The sequence below is a fragment of the Phialemonium atrogriseum genome, assembly GCF_030411735.1.
Source record: "Phialemonium atrogriseum strain 8032-3 unplaced genomic scaffold QBC33scaffold_12, whole genome shotgun sequence".
Taxonomy (NCBI): domain Eukaryota; kingdom Fungi; phylum Ascomycota; class Sordariomycetes; order Cephalothecales; family Cephalothecaceae; genus Phialemonium; species Phialemonium atrogriseum.
Genome location: NW_026848149.1, coordinates 824,801 through 847,724, shown reverse-complemented (window position 1 = coordinate 847,724; position 22,924 = coordinate 824,801). Strand labels below are relative to the sequence as shown.

At 53.6% G+C, this 22,924-nt stretch overlaps 10 protein-coding genes across 10 annotated transcripts; 4 read left to right on the top strand and 6 right to left on the bottom strand.

The window, feature by feature from the left end:
- Window positions 1–447: 447 nt before the first annotated feature.
- On the bottom strand, window positions 448–1,548 carry QBC33DRAFT_569902 (metallo-hydrolase oxidoreductase; the record flags this gene model as incomplete). Its single annotated transcript, XM_060430551.1, has 2 exons — window positions 448–1,098; window positions 1,198–1,548. 2 exons carry the CDS (start codon window positions 1,546–1,548, stop codon window positions 448–450), a joined length of 1,002 nt encoding a protein of 333 aa, XP_060283791.1.
- Window positions 1,549–1,945: 397 nt separating this feature from the next.
- On the top strand, window positions 1,946–3,001 carry QBC33DRAFT_491962 (NAD binding domain of 6-phosphogluconate dehydrogenase-domain-containing protein; the record flags this gene model as incomplete). Its single annotated transcript, XM_060425488.1, has 2 exons — window positions 1,946–2,164; window positions 2,231–3,001. The coding sequence occupies 2 exons, from the start codon at window positions 1,946–1,948 to the stop codon at window positions 2,999–3,001; spliced, it is 990 nt and encodes a 329-aa protein (XP_060283790.1).
- A 267-nt stretch (window positions 3,002–3,268) lies between these two features.
- QBC33DRAFT_491959 (oxalate oxidase GF-3.8) lies at window positions 3,269–4,026 on the bottom strand (the record flags this gene model as incomplete). The annotated part of the gene is made up of 1 exon (XM_060425487.1): window positions 3,269–4,026. Exon 1 carries the CDS (start codon window positions 3,827–3,829, stop codon window positions 3,269–3,271), a length of 561 nt encoding a protein of 186 aa, XP_060283789.1. The 5' UTR covers window positions 3,830–4,026.
- Window positions 4,027–5,911: 1,885 nt separating this feature from the next.
- QBC33DRAFT_472237 (EGF-like domain-protein) lies at window positions 5,912–7,249 on the top strand (the record flags this gene model as incomplete). The annotated part of the gene is made up of 1 exon (XM_060425204.1): window positions 5,912–7,249. The coding sequence occupies one exon, from the start codon at window positions 5,915–5,917 to the stop codon at window positions 7,076–7,078; it is 1,164 nt and encodes a 387-aa protein (XP_060283788.1). The 3' UTR covers window positions 7,079–7,249.
- Window positions 7,250–7,448: 199 nt separating this feature from the next.
- QBC33DRAFT_538663 (uncharacterized protein) lies at window positions 7,449–8,689 on the top strand. Its single transcript, XM_060427915.1, has 2 exons — window positions 7,449–7,954; window positions 8,023–8,689. Exons 1-2 carry the CDS (start codon window positions 7,496–7,498, stop codon window positions 8,344–8,346), a joined length of 783 nt encoding a protein of 260 aa, XP_060283787.1. The 5' UTR covers window positions 7,449–7,495; the 3' UTR covers window positions 8,347–8,689.
- Window positions 8,690–8,709: 20 nt separating this feature from the next.
- Window positions 8,710–10,081, bottom strand: QBC33DRAFT_611175 (putative short chain dehydrogenase). The gene is made up of 5 exons (XM_060432441.1): window positions 9,816–10,081; window positions 9,596–9,754; window positions 9,437–9,537; window positions 9,031–9,353; window positions 8,710–8,950 (listed from the first exon to the last, which is right to left on the bottom strand). The coding sequence occupies exons 1-5, from the start codon at window positions 9,855–9,857 to the stop codon at window positions 8,760–8,762; spliced, it is 816 nt and encodes a 271-aa protein (XP_060283786.1). The 5' UTR covers window positions 9,858–10,081; the 3' UTR covers window positions 8,710–8,759.
- Window positions 10,082–12,250: 2,169 nt separating this feature from the next.
- On the top strand, window positions 12,251–14,436 carry QBC33DRAFT_538657 (fungal-specific transcription factor domain-containing protein). Its single transcript, XM_060427914.1, has 6 exons — window positions 12,251–12,369; window positions 12,445–12,687; window positions 12,770–12,880; window positions 12,959–13,248; window positions 13,338–13,598; window positions 13,662–14,436. The coding sequence occupies exons 1-6, from the start codon at window positions 12,327–12,329 to the stop codon at window positions 14,328–14,330; spliced, it is 1,617 nt and encodes a 538-aa protein (XP_060283785.1). The 5' UTR covers window positions 12,251–12,326; the 3' UTR covers window positions 14,331–14,436.
- Window positions 14,437–14,969: 533 nt separating this feature from the next.
- QBC33DRAFT_559055 (uncharacterized protein) lies at window positions 14,970–15,651 on the bottom strand (the record flags this gene model as incomplete). Its single annotated transcript, XM_060429935.1, has 2 exons — window positions 14,970–15,501; window positions 15,551–15,651. 2 exons carry the CDS (start codon window positions 15,649–15,651, stop codon window positions 14,970–14,972), a joined length of 633 nt encoding a protein of 210 aa, XP_060283784.1.
- A 454-nt stretch (window positions 15,652–16,105) lies between these two features.
- Window positions 16,106–16,996, bottom strand: QBC33DRAFT_569894 (uncharacterized protein; the record flags this gene model as incomplete). The annotated part of the gene is made up of 2 exons (XM_060430550.1): window positions 16,715–16,996; window positions 16,106–16,653 (listed from the first exon to the last, which is right to left on the bottom strand). Exons 1-2 carry the CDS (start codon window positions 16,932–16,934, stop codon window positions 16,106–16,108), a joined length of 768 nt encoding a protein of 255 aa, XP_060283783.1. The 5' UTR covers window positions 16,935–16,996.
- A 597-nt stretch (window positions 16,997–17,593) lies between these two features.
- Window positions 17,594–22,381, bottom strand: QBC33DRAFT_538652 (putative NRPS-like enzyme). The gene has a single exon (XM_060427913.1). It carries the CDS (start codon window positions 21,926–21,928, stop codon window positions 18,053–18,055), a length of 3,876 nt encoding a protein of 1,291 aa, XP_060283782.1. The 5' UTR covers window positions 21,929–22,381; the 3' UTR covers window positions 17,594–18,052.
- Window positions 22,382–22,924: the final 543 nt, after the last annotated feature.

The following is a 22,924-nucleotide window of genomic DNA, read 5'->3' as shown; positions in this document are numbered from 1 at the left end:
TCAAGAGCCAATTTTGTGAGGTCAAATGAAGCCCTACATGTAAATCGGGGACTCGTGGAAACCTTCTTCCCCCTATGATGCAAAGGTCTGCATCATTCCCCCGCTAGTCCGCTTCCCCCGCCCCTCTATCCCATTTCCCCTCAAAGTCCGCCGAAATGAAAAAGAGGCCACGTGATGTGGGGGAAAATCCTTACTGAGGGGACGTATTTTCTCCTCAAGGGTAAATAAAGAAACTGGGATAAGATACGCAGTATCTAGCGTTATAGTATTCCCATGAAGAGTGCAAGGCTAACAATGAAGAAAACCGAGACTGAATGACGTTTATTAATAGCGATAGCAAGAGGACATATATATGAGACATGTGGATTTTCAATACCCGTATCTAGACATAGACACACAATGCACATATCGCTATATAAACCAGACTCGGGAAATGAGCCCCCTCCTCTAATTGCCTTCTGTCAAAGCCCCAAAGAACCGATTCCGATTCTTCACATCGCTCTCCCACTCGACATCATGGGCGAAAATCACTTCCACCCCCTTCCTCTCTAGGCCCCTGATCTGCTCGATGGTTTCCTCCGCCTTGGCGCGGTCGGCGTGAATGCAGCACATGTGACCGTGGGCGTCGTGCCACTCGCCTATTTCCTTCTCCTTGCGGATAATGCGGCGGTCGTGGCAGGCGTCGCCGGCCAGGTAAACCCAGCCACTACTTCCCCGGCCGTCGCTGGTGCGGGCGAGGAGGTTGATATGGCCCGGGAGGTGGCCTGGAGCATCGATTATGTACAGGCTGCCATCCTGAAATATATCGAGCGCCGAAGGAAGGTCGCCAAAGGGTTCCCACGGTCTAGAGAAGTCGATAGAGGAGGAGGAAGAGGGTGGAGGGGTGGGAAGCCTATTGCCACCGCTGCCATTCAATCTCCTAGTGTTTGGGTCGGGGAGCTCGATGGTCCGAGAGCGGTCAAGGAGGTCTGCTTCGAAGAACGAGTGGCCGCCTCGCAAGGTAGAAGTCTTCCCGTCAAGCAAGTCTAGAGCCCCATAACCGACGACGAAGGTGCTGCGAGGAAAGTCTCGCGGCTCGCCAACGTGATCCCAGTGGACCTTGCACAACTGTCAGACAGGGAAGAAGTACTAAAGAAGAAGGAGGGAAAAGGAGGGAAAGGGAGGAAGAAGGGCAGAATTCTCGTAAACATGACTTACATGTGAGTAGATGACGTAGTCAATATCGTCCGGGGTCAAACCTCCCCGGTTCAGACTCTTGACCACGTCCGGATCGGTCGTCATGGGCTGTCGGGTGGCGACATGTCGGCGGATGGGTTCTGGGTAGCGACTGATGTCCCTCCTCAGGCCCAGGTCGAAGACAATGTGCGTATTGTTGCCCGTAACGGGGTTAAAGTGCTGCACCAGGAAGCATAGCGACGGCACAGTGCTGCGCGCCGCGTGGGACGATGGATGTACAAACTGCTCTTCTGGAAGGGAGAAGTACCCCGCCGAAAGCGCGTGAACCTGAACTGTAGCAGGAGCTGCTGCTGTTGTCGCTCCTGCTCTCATTTCAACGTCTAAAAGAGGGGAGGTGGTGGCCGGAGGAGGGGGGACTGGTAACGACATTGGCCGTCGTGTGGTGATTGCTTGCTTCCTGCCTCCAAGTAAATAATATTTCCTTCCTTGCTCTCAGCCCCTTAATTTTTTCCCCCACCTCCGTTGGTCGTGTTCCCCCACCCTTTGCCATCCCCATCTAGGTCCGCACAGAGAGTGGCGTGCCTAATTACCGGCATCCCACATCCCCACGCTAAATAACCCTAGTGTCATTTCCCCGCATGGGTGATTTTGATATTGCACCCTCTGTCGGACTTTCTTATGCTGGGAATAGAAGAATTACGAGAGGAACACATCGCCTACCACAAGCTCAGCCGTTTTTCGAAGCAAGCCTCAAAACGACAGACCGACAATGTCTTCGGCCGATAGTAACTCCCTCCCCAACTCCATAGGCTTCATAGGCCTTGGAGCCATGGGGAAACCCATGGTCATCAATCTTGTCAAAAGGCTCCCTGTTGGATCGCATATTTTCATTCACGACGTCGTAGCCGCCGCCGTGGAAGAGGTCTGCGCCTCGTTTCCTGATGCTATTGTCAAGTGTGCCAATGCCAAGGAAGTGGCAGAAAAATCGGTACGTCCTTGATATAGAGATTCCTCCACTGCTTCTCACGTACTCTGACCAACTGCTTCCCCACAGGACGTCATACTCACGATGCTCCCCGAAGGCGCCCACGTCAAATCAGTCTATCTTGACCCAGCCACTGGGATCGCCGCCGCCCTCTCTTCCTCCTCCTCCTCCTCTACCGCCAAGCTACTACTCGACTGCTCCACTATCGACACCGCCACCAACCTGCATGTCAAGGAACAACTCTCCATATCCTCACCCACAACTTCCTTCTACGACGCCCCCGTCAGTGGCGGCGTTATCGGAGCCGTCAACGCCACCATGGCCTTCTTCCTCGGCTGCTCCCCTTCGGACCCCAACATCCCCCGCCTAACCGCTTTGCTCCAAACCATGGGTGGTAAGGTGATCCCCTGCGGCGGGCCCTCGCTCGGCCTCGCAGCGAAGCTATCCAACAACTACCTCTCCGGCATTATCACCATCGCGTGCTCCGAGGCCATGGACATGGGAATGCGCGCGGGCATTGATGCCGACGTCCTGGCGTCAGTCTTTGCGGCCGGTACCGCACAAAACGCCATCTGTGATGTGTTCAACCCTGTGCCGGGCGTGTGTCCCAAAGCGCCATCGTCGAACGGGTACCAAGGTGGGTTCCGTGTGCAGCTAATGAGGAAGGATATTGGACTGGCGGTAGATATGGCCAGGAGGCTAGGTACGAGGAATGCCTTGGGCACGAGTGGTTTGGGGGTGTTCACGGCGGCGAGCGAGGCGGCGGATTGCAAGGATTTGGATTCGAGGGTCGTGTATCGGTATTTGGGGGGTAAGGAGGACTGGAAGGAAAAGAAGTGAGTGGCAAGTAATCACACTAGGTGTGCATATTCTTTCATCATAGCCCCAGCACTATGTTCCTTAAACTTATAGAGTAGATTATCATACATATATACGTGAGAGTTTAGGCATTGGTGGAGGCCATCATTTGAGATATCGTAGGGGTTTGGAAATCTTGTCGACAATTGTTCAATGAGACGACCAGGCTACATGATTTGACCAAACACCTCGACTTCCACGGTCCCTCCTAGTTCGAACCGCTAGCATCTTGTACACCGCCAACATCTCTTAATCCTTTTTATCCCAAGGAAGCATCTCCGTCATCTCCACTCCGCCAACCTTGACAGGTGGACATCCTTGCACAACAAAGACGGCGCGGGCGTGCTCTGTCGCGCTGGGGTTGCGCCAAGCATGCGTGGTACCGCGCTGCACGATGCTGTCGCCCGCCTTCATCAGTCGTATCTCGCCCGAGTCGAGCGTCAGCTCCAGCTCGCCTTTCAGCACGGTGCCAAAGTCGATCGACTCGGTGCGGTGCATGGGGATGGCACAGCCCGGCGCCCAGTCGCAGTAGCGCAGCACCGTGCCCGCGCGTGGGAAGTGCAGCCGGTCAGGGGCCGTCGCCGAGTGCGCTTGGAACGCTTTAAGATCCGCCTCGTCCGTCATATTGAGCGGCACCTCCAGGACCTCATAACCTTCGAAGTACTGCATCCCGGGGACGCCCCGCGGGGTGAGTGCCGGGGGGAACGCGGTCGAGAAGATGGACTTGCCCTCGGCATCGTGGGTGGTTATATATCGGTTTGGGATGCCGAGTGCAGGAGTGCTGTCGTTGTTGCGGTTGTCTGATGCCATGCCTTCAAGATTTGGTTGGTTGGATTATGGGCTGAGGGTGGTGGTGTTGAGGGTTTGGTATTTCGGCCCTCCCCCCAAAATCATGATCCGGAGCTTTTTATGCTATCGGCTAGTGTACTCTCCTCTTTAACTACTTATGCAAACCAAACAGCATCTATACCCCTTCATTCGTAATCCTGCCCAGCCGTCAAAGCGGGGAATATTCCAAGGGAGATGGTGGTTGAAGAGGGGAGGGGTTTGGCAAAAATGCACGGACCCTGTGTACGCAAATGCCGGCAATTCTTTCAAGGATTCCTCGTTGGAGGCCATTTCACAAGACTGACGTCTGAAACCATTGGAACACAAAAATACCCAAATAAAGAGGGGAGTAGTATTATTATACATCTTAAGGAAGTGTACTGGTTAATCAGTCGGGGTATTCTAAGATCTAGGCATAGCAATACGCCATATATAGGGAGCCATGTTGGCGACCGCAACCAGTGTGCAGCCCCCCCTCTTTTTACCCCTTTTCGGTTTTCTCGACATCGACAACAAGACTCTCCGGACATTAACCACAAAAGCGCTACCATTCGTTACTCGTGGCTGTTTCTATCTCTGAAACAATATGTTCGTGGAAACAGATAGCAAACACGACGGAGCTAAGATATTGACAATAGGTCTCGTGTCGAATAAGAATTTCTTGTTGCTGAAAATTCCCTACCAGCAACGCTCACGGGCATTAACGTCCTTTACATCGATCTCGAAGGCACCATTTGGGTTATCGACTCATTTATGTTATAAACTCAGCAAGGTGATGTCCCTCTATTTCCACGCTTACGCTTTCACGAAGATCTGCGAGCCTAGAAAAGATGGTATACCCGAGAGATGAGACTACTCGACTGCTAGGGTTTGACAATCATGCTGCGTTGAAGCTGTAGGAGAGTAGGGCATCAAGTGTGGCCGAGGTTGCGGCCCAGTTGCATGAGTTGCGGAAGAGGTTGGAGCCGTTGCCAGGGCGAAGACCGAGAGGCTCTTGCAACTCACGAGAACAGACACTGAACTCAGAGGAGGATACAGCTGAGCTGTATGTCTGGGACCGGGCCAGGTCTACTATCTTTATAAACAGAAAAGGAAAGCTTCGCCGTCAACAGTGAGAAACTCGCCGAGTATGTTGAAGTTATGCATACCCTCAACGGAATGCTTCGAGTCTTTGAGAATCGATTTGACATGGAGTTCGAGCACATTGCGGTAGCAACAACATGGCAGGAAAGTGTGACGGACTTCGCCGTTTGGGACAGTGCGTGCGAAGGTAACGGGTTCCTTGGGAATATGTATGTGGACCTCTTTGAGCGAAAGGGAAAGAGTAGAAACGCACTACACGTCTTGATCTGGGGAGTTTTTTCCTTTTGTTTGCAGTTTGATCAGCTCTCCAGGGGTCAATATTGGGGAGGCTGACCCGCAGTTAGTTCGTACCCCCTCGGCCATTTCAGACGGCAGAATGGTAATGACACCTTTGATAACCGAAGAGCTAGAGAATCTAGCCTGAATGGAAACAAGTGTTTGCGAGGAGTGGGTGCGATCGTAGCTCGCAGATATGGTTGGGAGGTTTTGGGTGATGCAACGTAACTTGCTTGCTACCCGGATCGCGCCCAACTTTCTTGCGCCTAGTTCCGCAGGAAGAAGAGTTTGCAGTTCCTGAACATTAGCTCGGGCCTAATTAGGAACCGTTCCTAGTGATTGCCAAGTCCATTACCCTTTTCAGAGTGAACAAACTGCGGGGAAGCTAACATCTCCACCCCGATACAGCCAGGATACGATAAAATGAGGAGTAGCGGGCTTTAATCTTCAAGCTAGATCCAACAACAGGACATCAGATGGAGTTCCTGAATTATCACCGCGGGGATATATCTGAACCTTGTCAACCTGAAATATCCGACGGGGTATTACGACCAAAGTTGGCTCATCCGACTTCTCCCAAGAAGGCTGGTATATAATTAATACGTCTTTTCCTTCAGGCCCGAGAGACCATGGAGATTTACAAACATCATTGCAAGGACATCTATACAAGATAGTGACTCCTTCTTTGGAAGGCAAATAAGTACACAAATGGCGCTTTCCAAGACTCTGCAACTTTTCCTCCTCCTTTGCAGCTTCATCGCACTCTCATCTCAACAGTGCATGACCGACGAAGACTGCAGCCTGAACGGCATCTGTTCGCGTCGCTGTGGGAAGTGCGTCTGCGACCCCGGCTGGAAGGGTGTTGACTGTGGCGTCTTGGACACCGGTCCCGCAAAACTATTCGGCGGGTACAATCGCACAGGGGAAGGAATCTCGTCGTGGTGCAACCAGATCGTCCATGACCCCCATGACCCATCGCTCTACCACCTTTTCCTCTCCGAATTTGCAGACCACTGTGGCCTAGATTACTGGTCACCGTACAGCCGTATCATCCGCGCCGAGTCGAGATCTGGTCCCGAGGGTCCATACACATTCGCCGCTGAAGTCGTTGGCTCGTTCGCCCATAACCCGACTCTCGTTTATAGTAAGGCAGACAACCTGTACCTGCTCTACTACATCGGCTGCCCTCAGACTCCAGCGGATGTCTGCACCGGACACAAATTCTCCTGTGGCCCGGGCAACTCAAACAACGGCGAATCCGGCATCTCCGTCCAGTCAAGCCCGGACCTGCGCACTTGGACTTTTCACGGACAGGTCTTCCAAGGCACAAACAGCAGCGATTGGGATGCCGATGTGACGAACCCTTCGCCACTGGCCCTCCACGGACCACACGACAAGGACTCGACGATGCTGCTCGCCTACCGCGGCTGTCCGTACAACTGCGAGCATGGAGAGCAGATCAACCTGGCACTTTCTCCGACCGGGTTCGAGGGCCCGTACACGCGGGTCCAGGCGGATCCTATTTTCAGCGCGGTGAATGAGGACCCTTTCATCTGGCTCGACAAGCGAGGCAACTACCATTTATTGCTGCACTCCCTCGAACCAGAGGGTGGGTTCGGGAAAGGCCCTAAAGTTGGACGGCATGCGTTTGCGACGCACTTCATGGGACCTTGGACTTTCAACAATAATACGTTGGCGTTCAGCACCGAGGTCAAGTACGACGATGGGACTGTTATTAACTTCTACCGGAGAGAGAGACCAGTCTTGTATTTCTCTGACGATGGGGAAATGCGGCCTCTTTTCCTGAGCACCGGTGTCCAGGAAGTTGGAAGCCCGATGAGTTATAGCGTCATAGTCCCAGTAGGCAACTAATATGGAACGATATTCAGAGTGATCGAAAATGCATTTCACTAAACTTCGTATGTCGAATCTTTGCAAATAATCATGGCAACGATGTCCCTCGACTTGCTTGAACCAGCGACTAGCCTGAGTCAGAACCCGCGGAACATCTGGTGCTGACGAACATGGATAGCTTCTCCTGGGGCATGGCTGAAGTTCCTGTAGAAACATCGGATTCCATTCATATCATCGTAATTACCAGAAGCCAGCAATAAAGCGTCACGGTGGGGCGAATCGCTGGGAGGAGGCACGCAGCTAGCCAATCAGGAACCATAACATGTGTGATCATCGACGTCATAGTTATCCTGAGCTTCCATGACAACGTGGATGATGGAGGATTGGACCCCGGTTCACATTCCAAACGCACGCAAAGACAATGATCAAGTAATCATGGCTCGCTCTAAACGTACCAAGACGCAGCCATCTGCTGCCGCGAATGAGGACCGGGATGCTCACGAGAATAGCGTCGGCAGCGCCACAGATGCTGCCACTGCGGATAGCCTGCACATTGACGACCCTGTTCTCGACGAGGAGGAAATACCCCGGGAGCCAACAAGCCCGGCGTCGGGTCAGCCCGTGGACACCTCGGGAGGCCGCCGAGGAGGAACTTACGCAGGGGCGAGCCGATATAACGAAATCAAGTCGTTCAACGGCCAGATCTATTCCGGAATGGCGGTCGGCGGGTCGCATACCTGGAATTACGACCCGGGTGTTTGGCACGAGACAAAGGAGGAGCCCGACCTGTGGAAGATTGATTACAAGACGCATAAGAGGAGGGCGAGCACGGCCCCGAAAGGGAGTGGCGCCCCAGTGGGGACTGAGTACCACTGGTTGATCGTTGCTCACCAGGTGAGTTTGAGGCTTGCAGTCAGAAGAGGGGCGCCAAACTCACCAACTGGCTCTCTTTGTCATCCTAGTATGTTAAGAAGGAAGACGCCAACACGTACGAGACGCATCTCGTTGGATCGAAATACAAGCTCGCTCACAAGGCAGCCTCCTCCAACTCCTGGTCAGTCCCCACCGTCAAGGGCCAGAGAGAGCGGGAGCTTGAGCTTCTCGAAGATGCTGGGCGGCGTATCCAGGGGCTACCACCTGTGCTACGTGGAGAGAAAGTCCGAGTCGAGAAGCATGAAAGGGGGCAACAAAAACTTGATACTCTGTTCCAGAAGGTAGGACAGGGCACAGGCTCGGATGGAAAGAAGAGGAAGAGAGAGGAGGAGGAAAACCCAGATGATATGTGAGGAAGGGGCTAAAACACATGGAGAGGACAATTGGTGGCTCCCAGCAGACTCGAGTGATTCGGCGGATCGGTCGCGTTGCTGCCCAGCTGTGTTAGCGTGCAACCTATTCTATGCTGGCCCGGCCCAGTTGTCTATCTCTAACTTGGAATTTCATGCTAGACAGGTCACAGATTCAGCAGTTGCAAGTGTCCCGCAAACCGTGGAAAAGAAGTTAGTGCCTAGTGTTTCTTAGAGGCTATGCGTCCCCTACATTCTACTTGCCGACAGAAACAGGACAGAGCGAAAAAGAGATACATCGAGTAGGGCGTCCAATTCTTCCCGTAGAGTAGAATATTTGAAGGGGGGAGTTGCTCAGGTTAATAGCTCTCTAAGCTCTATCTGACACGGTTTGACGAGTCCGGTAGCAATTCCAGCTAAAGCCAACGCTTTGTTCCAAGGTGCGACACCATCAGGCCGCCATTTGCCTCGATTGTTGCATTATCCACAACTTCAAGCACTTTGCTTGCAGACTCCTCTGGCGAGATCGGCCCTTCCCAATGCGGAGCGTAGTTTTTCATGGTCGTCATCATCTCCTGCGACCCTGCCTGTACGTGGGGATCCGTTACTGGCATCATAGATAGGTCAGTAAGCAGTGATAACTATGCTGAGCCGGAAAGATCGCGAGATAGCTAGACAGGCACTTACCGTCGAAGTGGTCATAGACGCCTGTATCAACCACGCCGGGCGAAATTCCCATGAACAGTATCCCCTCCTTGCGGTACTGGACGTGGAATTTTGCAATGGCCATGTTTAGTGCCGCCTTGGAGATGGAGTATGGAGCTTGGAAACGAACATTCGCCTCGACGGTAAAGTTGATGTCTCCCATGCCGGACGAGATGGCGACGATCTTTTTCAGGTGGCCCTTCTGGATTAGCGGCGTGAACACGCTCATCAAGTGGATATTACCAAGGGCGTTGATTTTGAAGGAATCCAGCGTGGTCTTATCGAATATGTCCCAGTCTTGCCCTCTAAGAACACTGGGTTAGCCAGGTTTGGGGGAGGAGGGATAATAATATGACTCAGTTGGGTGTAGTGACTGGGGTATACTTACGGCTTAACTATGACATCAAAGTCGGCCGCGATGAAAGCAGCATTTGCAATGAGGACATCGAGACTGCCACCAGTTACGGCTGAGACAGCATCAGCGGCGGCCTGTGATAGGTGTTAGTTTGCATCAAACTGCTAGTGGAACGAGATAAATGGGCAATACCCTCAGGGATGCGAGGTCAGCGAGATCCCCATAGACCGCGTGGATGTTTTTGCGCGATGGAACATCCTTGGATATCTTCTCTCGAAAAGCCTCGACGCCGCGAACAACACCAAACACGACATTGTCCGGGTCGGCAGATAATTGCTTCAGGAGACCGTACTGTGATGCATTAGCTTAATTGAGTTCAAAAGTAAGAATGCGTGACGAATGCTTTGCTTACCCCGAGACCTCGCGAAGCACCTACTACGGCGTATGATGGCATCTTGGAAATGACAATGAGCCCGTGGGATGCGTTTTGAGTTGGTCTAATGCTTGATGGAACTTGGGATAGTGGATGGATCAACACAAGAACTGCATTCTTCGGCGTCCATTTTAATATAATTGGGCCAAATGGCAGACAGAGCGTTGGAAAACGATTACATGACCACCTCGGTCAAACTTGCCAGGAATTTCATCTTAGAAAGGCATAATTATTGGTAAATTTCAACATAACTAGGTAGCTCTTCCGCTTCCGCCTCGGTTGAATTGAATTGAGAGATCATGACCAATAATTACCGCCGATTCTCATTGGCTATCTCGCATCCGTCTCGGGGATTCTTGCCCTACTAACTTGGATTTGTCAGACGGCTGAGCCCAAGCATCAATTACCCGTGCCACGCCCCACTTTAATTGGTACTCGAGGGCTCCTACCACCTAAAGGTGGTGCTGGCCACCAAAATAACCAGATCACCAAAATAACCACTTTTTTGACCATACCTACTATATACGCGTTATATACGCTTTAATAACCGGAATCCTACCTCTGAATCGTATACTTCTGCCCTTTCTAGCTTTCCAGACATCCTCCATTTGCGTGCCTCTTTTGCAACCTCTTCGTAGAAGCGTTTATATGCATTCCGCTGCCTCAATTCTGCTGCCTCAATGACCTTCCTTGCCTTCGCAACCTCGTCAACCTCCTTTTGCTGTACCATTTGACGCCCTATTGCTACAGTAAGCACGCCCCCTGACTGTAAAGGCGTATTCTTCATTGCCCGCCGTTGCCTAGCTACTGCCTCTGCCATTTTAGTCCTTCCTAGGTCTCGTTTGGTCTGAACAAGCTCAGCTGCCAAAGACAAGGACCCTCTAATATATCGACCTAAATTATAGGCAAAGTCTGGATCTATATCCTCATCTTCCTCAAGTGCAGTCTCTAGCTTATCAGCTACCTTGTTGATTTGCCGTAACGTTACTGGCGTATTGAATGGTGAAGAATGAAGTCTATCTGGTATAGCAGGAGGGGGGGTTTCTCTGGCTTGACGAGCTTCCAGGATTTCCAGGACTGGTTGAGGGTTGAATGGCCAGATTCCAGTCTTCCGAAAGGCAGAGAGGATAGTGGATTTCTTGAATGCCTGTTGCCGTACCTTCCCAATGCAAGAAAGAAACTCGATCTTGGAGATATTGATGAGGCCATCGCGAACCATAAGATCTAGTGCCTGCGCATGGTAGTGCTTTAGAGGTTGGAAGACTACCACGTCTAGAGGTTGAAGTAGATGCGTAAGGTTTGGAGGCATGCCAAAAGGAATGATTCCATGGTCATCGCAGTACTGGATAAACTGCTTTGTGTGGTGAGATCCATGGCCATCAACAATAAGCAAGCGCTTAGAGCTAATGGAAGTCTTTGCTGAGTGCTTCTCGAAGTGCTGAAGCCACTCAAGGCTAATCTCATCATTCGAGTAGCCAGTAGAGGTAGGTCGAATGGCAGTTTCTTCGTCTAGCTCTGGGATTCGGTACCATTGAGCCATATGGAGTTGCCCAGAGAGGATCAAGAAGGCAGGGATATATTGGCCACCAGCAGAGATAGCCTCAATTGCAGTGGCAGACTCTCGATTCTCTGGAATGGAGAAGTAATGGGCTTTCTTCCGGCGGGTTACAATGAGCTGATCCTTTCCAACCCCTATTCGAAACCCAGTCTCATCCATATTCCAGATATCTTCAGGGGGGATTCCATGGGCTGCAATAGTCGTACGAAGAAGCTGGAAGTACTGATTGACTCGTTGGAGGTCTTCTGAGGCTTGCCGGTCTGAATGGAGTCTTTTCTGAAGCTGGTGGAAGTAGCCATAGCGCTTAAGAAAGCGGGTAGTCCATCTTTGGCCAACCGGAGCAAAATCCTCAGCACCACAACGCTCACGCAAAATGGTATTTGCAGCGTCAGTCACAAAGCCTGCGCGTACTGAAAGATTGATACTATCAAGTCTATCAATATAGCGGCAAATTGCTTTTTCCTCTGGCCTTGTAAGCTTGGTATTTGCTGCTGGCTGCCCTGATTTTGGTACGCGGCCCTCGCAGCGGTAGCGGAGGCGGCCACGCGGCACGCCAAATTCTCGGGCTACTGCGGCTAGTTTAGCCTCGGGAAAGTCTTCAAGGTATTGGAGGGCTTCTTGAATACGTGATTCCATAGTTAAAATGGTCAATATATGGCAAAAAAGTGGTTGTTTTGGCAGATATAGTAGGTATGGTCAAAAAAGTGGTTATTTTGGTGATCTGGTTATTTTGGTGGCCAGCACCACCTTTAGGTGGTAGGAGCCCTCGAGTACCAATTAAAGTGGGGCGTGGCACGGGTAGTCATGGCCAGTGGCAGTGGAGATTCCACCATCAGTCATCTTCATCCCCAGTTCTGCCCATTCCATCACATTTCTCCCATGCCCTTCTCCATCACTCACTGCGCCGCCAAATACCCCCTTGACTTGGAAAGATGGCAACTTTCGCCGCGACACGCACTTGCGAAAGTTGTAGAGGTAAGATAGGCTCTTAATTAGCAATCAATTAGCTCCATGATTAAGCGGCCGAAGTACTCTCCTGACAGAACACAGAACGGAAGATCCGATGCGATGGAGGCCGGCCTGTGTGTGAGAATTGCCGTCGATCTCGGCGGACTTGCGTCGTTCATTCCCTCCGACTGTCGTGGCCGAGGACTGGGAATAGGCGTCGCTTTGTCATCGGCCCACGCCCGAAACCCGCACACAGAGGCGAGGCCAGTCGCGAGTCCCACTTCTTGAACGTGTCGTCCTCGCATGTGGAAGAATACCTATCATTGTCCCATGATGGGACTCCATGTACGCTCTGGGCTTCCGTTACCTTGCCCCCTTTGGTAGAAAGTAAAAAAGAGAGCCACTGACCATGCTAATTACACCACAGACATGAGCGACAGAGATAACTATACTGCTCTCGGGGTCATTCCTCATAGCCCATCCATGATATATTCAACACTAGAAACTGTACAAGATGGCAGCAGGTCGCTGTCTTATTGTAAGCTTTCTTCGTAGATGCCCCGATCATGCCATTCTCTCTTCAAGGTCTGCTACTAAGTAACTCGCTCTCATACAGTCTACCGAATCGTTGCTAATACACTTCCTGCTATTGAGGGGACGAACTCGGACTTTCGGGACTTGCTGATGAAGATGGCGCTCTCTGATGATAGCCCGTCATCTCAAGCTGTTCTGTTCTCAATCCTGTCCCTGTCAGCACTTCACCGCCCGGCTAGCAACTCCAAGGACGTGATCAGCTTCAAGGCCTGCGCACTCAAGGCCTTGAGAGAATGTGCAAGCAGGGGCAACCTTACCCTGGTGCAGACAATGCAACATATGGCAGCTGCTATTCTCCTCTGCCGAATAGAAGTGAGTAATGTCTGGTCGTTTAAAAACTAGCACTATCATCCCTCTCTGGCACCAAAAGGGGTTAAGGCTAACTCCTGGCGTTCTATCAGATCGGCCTTTTCACTGCTGCTTCTACACTGTGGTGCTTATTTGTCTGTGGAGCGAACACAGTCCTGACCGAAGCCCACCAATCAATGAACCTCCTGATGCTTGGCAAAGATCTTCGTCTTCTGTACAGATACGTGCACTATCACAATACCATGTCCTTCTTTAGCTTGATGCACTGGAATCGACCGAAATCTGTCGATAAGGGTACAAAATCCGACTTCAGGGGCAAGGCCCTAGAGTTTAAGTGCCCGAAGAACTATACTGTACGTCCTGGCACTTCTCAGTTGTCAGATGATTTCCGTGCTCACTCGATCCAAAACTTACAGATTCCCGCCTTCAAAGACTTCGTCTCGGAGGAATTCCAACTTCTAGTAGACGTTCTTGACTTGAGGAGTGCTCCCGAGTTTGGCAACAACTGCCACTCGGAGACGCATCAGGCCATGCTTGAAGACATAAGTAGTCGCATTTCACGCACATTTTCTCGCGCCACAGGGGAATTGAAGAAAATCCTACAGTCGAACTCAATATCCTCGGCCGAGGTCCAAGCTCAGCTTCAGAAAAGGTTGTTCATTGCGGCCACTTGGATCTACTTCGTCCGAACGGCTCGGCAGCTATCCGGTCCAATCTCAACAGTGTCTTCGCTTCTGAGCGATGCCTTTGACAGTGACACAACAGGGATACGACACCTCAGCGTTTGTAACTTGCCCTTCATCGTGTTCATCCTCGGGTGCGAGACTTCTTCAGAAGACCATAGGAGGGACATTCTCGATCTGATTCAACGGACCTCGGGTTTGGGTAGAGATGAGGGAATATCTCCCGATCAGGCAGCAGTCTCTGTACAACCTGTGTCACTGGGGGTCATCAGGACATTGCTAGAAGCAGCCTGGGCGATGGAAGACTTGCATGCTGATGACGGAGGGGGGAGATGCCTCGACTACGAACAAAAGTTGCATTTGGTGCTCACGGCATCCGAGGTATTGCCGGCATTCGCCTAATGGAGGACGCGGGAATATATATGATTACTTGAGGACTAGATAGGTTCGAGGAGCATATATGAGAGATGAGAGGCGCGATATCCTTAGACCGCTAATAATACACAGGTGAATACCAAGACTCAAGATCCATACTTTGCCTTGTAGTTGTAAGGCGGAGGTTTCCCACCATAATAGGGGTCGTATGTCATGAGGGCGAAGCCTGGGTCCTTGGCAGCGAGGCCGGCAGGCCAGCAGGGTTGCCGGGAAGGGGCGGGAAGGGCCGGATTATACGCTAGACCTTTGGGGCTTGGCTAGCAGGTGACCCCCACTGACGCCTGGGGTGCTATGCTGTAGGAGTTTGTGCTGTGGGTTTCCTGACAGCCATCAACTTCAGTCACCGATCACGACAACCAGTTGATCTAAGACAGCCATATTGATTGACAGCAAAACGAATACAGATGCAATTTACGATGGAATGGTTGTCTGGCTCAAATCATCTTGGATTGTCCAACTGCTTATAACTTTGGTGCCACTGCTAAGCTTTTTTCGAGAAACAAGGAGACCGACACACAGGACGTGTATATACATTAATATATACATTCTTCACATTCTTCCCATGCAATAACGTAGTCAGCCAGCCTTCCATCATCCACTGATTAATTATACCAAGTTCGCCGCAGCAACAGCCAATCCAGTGCCTGCAACCATCCACATCTCCACACCCTCAGTTTGACCAAGAACACTATTGGGCATATCTGTCGACGTCGCCTTAGGACCACTGCTAGTTACTCCCGAGCGAGTTGTTGCAGTCAGTCCGGTCGTCAAGGATCCAGTTGTGGGTTCGGTCGCTGATCCAGTCGTGGGATGTGCATCGGCATAGCACCCAGCAAAGGCAATGGTGTCGTTCAGCCACCTCTCAGCATTAGGCACTGCCATCACGGCGTCCCACCAGCCAAGTGGGCACTCCGAGGCAAGGGACACGGCCGCGGAGCTATGCGCCGACCACCACGATAAGGCCAGGCTGCCGAGAGAGGAGAAGTCGGAGAGCACGGCAGCCGGGGCGGCGGTGGTGAAGCCGCACCATTTATTTCCTGGGGAGGGGCAATCCAGCCGTTCGAGACCTGTGAGTGTGCACGTCTTGTACAGGTCGCTGCCGTACGAGTCGAGCTCCGAGAGCAGGCTCCCGGTCGCCCTTTGGCACTTTGAAATATTGCACGAGACTCTCTGTTGTGCATTCCCACGGTTCGCTCGTGACGGTGGGCTCGTCGGTGGGGAAAAGCGAGTCGTACGCCGATGCTGATACCATGGCAGCAGCCTGGAGGAAGAAGATTGTTGCTCTCATCGTGACGGACATGTCTCTGGAGGAGAAAATAGGGGATGAACGTGGATCAGACATGGAGTGTGGACAAGTGTGGAGAAGCGTGGACGTGTGGTAGTGGTTTCAAAAGGAAAAATAAATAGTTTGCAGAGCTGAGTGATAGATGATGGGTGATGGATGATGGGTGATGGGTGATGGACAGGCATTTCAGATTTCAGTCTTTTAATGAGTAGGGTCGGCGTACCCCTGCGTAGGGCAGTTTAGGGCTAAGCCTCTTTTGGTGGTACGGCACGGCGTGTACTGTACGGCCCGGGGGTATGCAAATCCCCGGCTAATTAGTGGCAAGTGCCTGCATACTTGATCCATGTCATTTCACACACATACACATACTACGTTAGTGCATACAAATACGCAGTTGATATGCAGTAGTAATTAAACTGCAAGAACAAGTAGGGTAGTATGTCCCCTCCATAGACTCTCACTCGTCGTCAGGACGGGCCTCTTCATAACCAGGATACCGCTCCTGCAACGCCTTTTGCACAGCCTCCAGACACTCCCGCTTGCGATACCGCTCTAGGTTAGGCCAACCATGCGTGCGATAGATGCTCTGCACCATGGCTACCATGCCGTCCGCGCTTGGATGGAGCGTGGCCCAGATATCCACCACATTCCGTGAGGTGATGGGGATGAAGTGCAACTCCCGGAACTGGTCCTTGAGAACCTCGAAGAAATCAGCGATGCCCCAGGCGGGGGCGTCGGCGCGCCACTCGGCCTCATTCTCAGGCGCCCAGTCGTACGGATCGTCCAGCACTGGCTCCCGCGAGGGATTGTGCCTCATCCCGTCATTGCATCCAGGACAGTGGACAATGCCGAGCTCTGTGTCGAGCAGAAAGACGGGAGTGTCTTCATCGCCGCCGCTTGTGAGGCCGACAACATGGGCAGGTACGTCTTCAGATATCTCAGGGTCCTCCGAACACACCCTGAGTTCATCGCTGTTGGTTCGGCCAAGGCTGAGGGCTCGGCTGTCTGACTCCCAGTCAGCAAAGTGGCACCAAGGGGCGCCCTGGAGCGGGTCTCCGCCCGTTGCTAGCCGCGCGGAGGTAGGGCAGATGGCGGAGCAGCAAAATGACTTCGTTCGTCTTGCCCAAGCTTTGCAGGCTCTCGGTCGTGATGCTAGGCCAGCCCCCCTCAGGTGGCTCGACAATGTCCGACTCGTCGAGATACATCTTGGTGAGGAAGTCATAGTAGCCGCGGACTGCGGCAACGCACGCGTCGCGCGAGTAGCCAATTTCGCTAAGCTCAGGCATCTTTGGGCAAATCGGGGGGAGCTGGGATGGTTGAGAAAATTCCCTTGAGAGAAGCAAGCGGCAGGAAGAGAGGGAGTGAAGAAAGGCCAAGGGGAAAACGGGAGAGGTCAACAAGCTCAAGAAGGGTTCGGTGGGGGCGGGCCAGCAAAAGCTTGGCAAAGACTTGGCAACGGACTTGTATCCTTATTAGCCTACATACCAAGACATTTTACACGCCTTGAAATCTCGCTAGACCCCTTGGCCGCACGATGGCGGAGGCTTGATGAGGACAAGCACAACGCCTGCCGGCGGACCAAGCCAGAGGATGTAACAATGCGTCACGGCGACAACGTTAACACGGAAGGTTCGGCCGCGAGCGCTGGACAGCAGCAGCCGCCTGCATGCATGCAGGGGGCGGCGTTGCTGTCTATGGCCTGATCATCGCTGCAGTCCCCCTGCCTCTGTCTCTTAATTCCCGCTTGGAAATTTCATCCTCAAACTGGTACTAACATCACTTCATTACACGGCATCCGCCTTGTCGCCACAACCAACACTTAGATTTGCTTAGCCCAACTTAGATTTGGAGGCGAGGACAGCGATCAGGACTGGGACTCTTTCTATAGGTCCAGGTTGAAGAAGACCGAGTGACTGAAGGCCCTGAAGTACCGCGACCGTAGAGGTATAGATCCGCTCTGTTAATGAACAGCTGCGCCTTCGATTTCTAAATATTATGTTAACTACAATTCGACCCGGAACCTGACATATCAAAACACAAAACAGCATGGCAACCCATATTATTCCCCGAATTCTCATTCCCATCCCATATCCCTGTCCCATTGGAGGTTGACCCAACGAGCTCTCGCCATATGTTGAAGCGCCCTAAAAGCATGGCTACGTAATTATTGAACCTCAACCCAGCCTTGACCCAGCGTCGGGACTGCATAATTAGCTTGGGGAAGGGGACACAAAAAGGGGGGGAAAGGCAAATGTACTATGTAATAGTGACCAACAAGAACGGAACGGAGTAGCTAGCACCGATATAGCAGTACCACTCCCCTCGTCAAGTTGCAGAGACACGTCCGTTCCTCGACACGGCATCCTTCACCCCCCACCGACGCTGTTCGATATTTCCACCCCGACTAGATGGGCTCATCCCGGGGCTCGATCAAAACCTCATTGATGGCAACATGTTCAGGCTGCTGGAGCGCAAACACAATCGCCCTAGCGACATCGTCCGGATCCATGATCTTCGCCCCAGACGGCTCGCCGTACTGCTTGACCGCCTCGGCATCGGTCGACATGCCCAGCAGATCGGTAGCGGTATTCCCGGGCTGCACCGACATGACGCGCAACCCCTTACCGGCCGTCTCGAGTCGCAGGCTCTGCAGCGTGGCCTCGACGAAGAACTTGCTGGCCGAGTACACGCCCAGGCCGGGGAACACCTTCCTCCCGGCGTCGGAGGATATGGCGACGATGTGACCGCTGCCGCGGGACAGCATGCCGGGCACCGTGTGTGCCAGGCAGTGGAGGAGACCCTTGCAATTCACGTCGACGGTGCGGTCCCATTCCTCGGTGTGGCAGTTGGCCATCATAGTGAAGTACATGACGCCGGCGCAGCTGACGAGGATGTCGACTGGGCCGAGCTCGTCGTTGGTCGTGCGCATTAGCGACTCGACTTGTGCCGCATCTGTGACGTCAGTCTTGTGGATCAGGACTTTGACCCCGTGGCTCTTGAGTTGGTTTCCGAGGGCTTCGAGGGCTTCTGTGCGCCGAGCCGCGAGAGCTACCGAGGCGCCTTCTTGCGCGAGAGCCGATGCGACCGCGGCACCGATTCCGGAAGAAGCTCCAGTCACGACGACGACTTTGCCGTGCAACGGGCCTTTCTGCAATTGTTGCGTCGAGTCTCGAGCCTTGTGCTGTGTCGGAGGCTTTGGCAGCCATCCCCTGGCATAGAAGTGGCGAGTGTATGTCTCGAGCAATCCAGCGTCGATACTTGGGCGCTTCATGCCGTACTGGCTAAGAATGGGCTTAGTGGCGGCATCGTTGAGCACGATGACGGATTTCAAAAAGTCCACAGTGGGCATGCCGCCGCGGAGGATGTCGACGGTGAAGGAATCGCCGCCCCACTTGCCCGAGCCCCTTTTCTCGGTCCAGAGCGCCGCCCATTCGTCCCACCCCAGCCGTTCGGTGGAGTATCCCAGCGCCGCAAGACTGTCGAAGACCGACCGCGCAGACACGGGACTGGGATTACCGAGATGGAAGATACGCTGGCTGGAGTCGGCGTGCTTGGAGAGCGTGGTGATGGCTCTGCTGACGAAGTCGACCGGCGTCATCTCCACTAGCCACCCTTCAATGTCAGGTGCACAGCCAAGGTGCATCGACTCGACCAGGATGGCAGTGAGCAGATCCCACGCATTTGTCGAGCCGGAAGCACTATGGCCGCTTATAGTTCCGGGACGGTATATCCTCGCCGGTAACCCGCGTCTGGCAGCTTCTAGAACGAGCTCCTCGGCAACCCACTTAGTCTGACTATATCCATCAAGCAGTTCTGTCGGCACCGAGTCGAGGTCGACCATGGTATCTTCGGCCCACGGCTCCGTCGACGGCGGTAGCACGCCGTTTGTGGAGACGTGATGGACAGTTGCGCCGCCGGCAAAGGCCAAGCGCAGGATCTCTCTCGTGCCTCCCACGTTGGCGCTGCGGAGTGCGGCGTACGGATAGACGAGGTTGACAGTGGCGCCAGCGTGGATGATGACATCAACACGAGACGCAAGCTCCTCGAATGCGTCGGGTGACAGACCGAGGCGTTTCTGGGATAGGTTGCCAGGCAGAATCTCCACCCGGTCGAGGACCGAGTCGTTCCATATTCCGAGGTCGACAAGATTCTTGCGGAGTCGTGCCATGCCCGCGGGACGATCGCTGAGTGACGGTTCGTTGAAACGGACAAGACAAATAATCTTGGCGGAGGTGCTTTCCATGATGTCGTTGAGCAGGAAGGCACCTAAGAAGCCAGTCACTCCCGTCAGCAGCACCGTGCTTGCTTCACTAATTGGGCGGAACGAGGCTCCAGACTTCGGGAGCTGCAAGTCATCTGCAAGGGCAGAATCGGCTCGCAAGACGGAAGGTAAATCGGCTTGCACTAGTGCCGTATGCCCATCACGAGCATCTAGCACAACCTGTACATGCCCCTCAAGCGTCGGCTTTTCGGCGAGACGACCCAAAGGCACAGGGAAACCGAAAGTCTTGGTCAGCCGGCCAGCCAGGTCTGCAAGCGCCAACGAATGCCCGCCAAGATCGAAGAAGTCGCGCTCCTGAGTCACGGCACCCGGTGGGATGTTGAGAGACGAAGCCCACATCTCGGCGACCATCTTGCCTGTGATCTTCTTGTCGCGCTCGCTCTCGCCGTTGGGGGTGGTGGCGCCGGACTTGGTCGGGGGAGGGAGTCGTTTGAGATCGACCTTCCCAGAGACTTCATGAGTGGGCAACTCGTCGAGCTCAACCCACACGGCTGGAATCATGTACTGGGCCAGGTGTTCTGACAGCGTCTTGCGGGCAACGGGACTGTAGCCAGCCTGGTCGATTACAAGAACTGCGCGATTCCCGGATGATGATTCTTCGTCACGGACGACATAAGCAACAAGCTGTCGTTCGAGGCCGTCACCGTGGGCCACAACAACACAGTGACGAACAGCAAGCTGCTTCACAATCGCGCCCTCAACAGCGCAGGGGTAGATGCTGTAGCCTCGGACCTTGATCATGGATCCGACGCGGCCCGTGATCTCCAGCAGCCCGGAGGGAAGAATCCGTGCCAAGTCTCCCGTGGCATACAGCCGTGCTCCAGGAGTCTGATCGAAGGGGTTGGGCTTGAAAGCCTTGGCAGTGGCTTCGGGGAGGTTGAGATATTCTCGAGCCAAAGTATCTCCACCCACAAACAGCTCTCCACTAACGCCTGGTTCGACTTTCTGGCCGCCCTCGTCGAGGATGTAGGCGTGTTCGGGATCCATGAGTGGCCCCACTGGACACACAGCAGCAGATTCATCCAGTCCGCCAAGCATCTCTCGAATGTCACCGCAGGCAACCTCGTGCGTCTCGCTGCAGCTGTAACAGTTGAGGAGGCGCGTCTTTGGAAGGGCTTGCAGGGCTCGGCGGGCTAGGTCGGTGGTGACGACCTCACCATTGAGCCATAATGTGCGCAGTTCCGGCAGGCGTGCTCCCAACTTTGAGTGTCGAGAGAGGAGCGAAGCTAGCAGCGTGGGTGTCATGAGCGTTTCCGTGACTCTCTTCGCCGAGAGCAGATCCACGAGAGCAACGAGGTCGTAGCTCGCCTCGTCTGGGACGACGACTACCGTCGCGCCTCGCAGCAGGGGCCGGAGGATTTCCCAGATGAAGAACACATTGCAGGCCACGCGATCCCCTGGCTGGAGATCACTGAGACCAAACCTCAGGTTGTATGAGCGCACTGCAGCCATGTGCGGATTTGCGATGCCCTTAGGACGGCCGGTAGTGCCGGACGAGTATGACACGAAGGCGAGTCGCTCAAGGTCACTCTCGGCGGGCGGGTGGGCCAGTCCGTTCACGGCACCATTGGACTCTCCCACCCCGTTGGTAATAGGGGCAGTCTCCGGTTCATCGAGGATGATCAAAGGCACGTCGGCATTGATCTTTCCGGCATGGGCCCTGTGCGTGAGCACAACAGTAGGCCGGGCATCCTCAACCACATCAGCCAGCAGGCCGGGCGGGTAAGCAAGCTCGAGGACGAGGAACGCTCCGCCGGCCCGAAGCGCGGCAAGGCAGGATATGACGTAGTCCGCGCTTCGGCCGAGGAGCACACCGACGAGGCCGTCGCGACCCACTCCGTGCTTCCGTAGCCGCTGGGCGAGGGCGGCGGTCTCCCGATCTAGCTCGGCATAGGTCCAAGCCGCCGTGTCGTCTTCCAGAGCAACGGCATTGGGGGTGGCCTGGGCCTGAAGAAGGAAGAGCTCCGATAACTCTTTCGTGGTGTCAATGGCGGGCATTTTTGCAACGCACTATCGCCAAGAAGTGGAATTAAAATGAAGGAATTGAGTTCGGGAGTCTAGCTCGGCCGCCCCCGGTGGGTAGGATAACAAAGATAAAGTGTAGGCCCCGGTGATGTTAGGGATGTAATTAGTCCGTGTGGTTCTATCGGAATCTAGATCGTCAGGGGCGTCACCGAAGTTCGTTGCGTTACCTAAAAATATGGCTTTCTGTGGCACACCTGACCGACTTCCCCCCAACGGAAGTCGGCCATCGCCGAGTGGGATAGCTTATCGTGAGCCAGTGACGTCTAGCGTCAGGGCAAGTTTTGCTTAAAACCCTCGTGCCCCCACGTCTTCAAGCCCATTCGATAACTTATCATTGGGCGCCATCCGGTATTAAATGCCGCCCCCAAAAAACGGGGTTGTCATCTAGTGGCCGATCGTGGCCTATCACCCGTCCCGACGCACAGAATCCTCAAGAAAACCCGGAAAATGTTGATGCAGCTCTTACCGGAACCAGAACAAGTAGCCTGTCATTCGCCACACTGATGCGCGTCCCAATATGCAGCCGGGATCGCATTGGGGCAATAAATCTTCCAAACTTGGCCCCATTGGACAGCCTTGAAATCGCCCTCCAGGAGCAGCTTTTTCTTCCGTAATGGAGCGCCATGGCAGGTCACAAGCGCAGTTCTATGTGTTGGCCTTATTGGGTCTCTACTACCTTTTCGTCCTTGCGTGTCGGAGAAAGCGAGCTCAAATAAGACAGTTGATATTCGGCCAATTCGCAGGGTCAAATCACCATCGTGGGGGACCCCAAAACATGGAGCGGTTCGGGTTTCGGGCCGGTATCGGGCCGGTGCAGCCTCGGCAACTCAGCTCCATCAGCTGCCCTCCATCAGGGCCAACTTGAGTTTTCAGCCCCAGCCTGGTTCTAGCCTGAAATGTTAGTTATACATTTTGATGCATATGGTGTTCCTTGAAGTAGCGAAGAGTTGTCATCTCTTCTGTCGACAG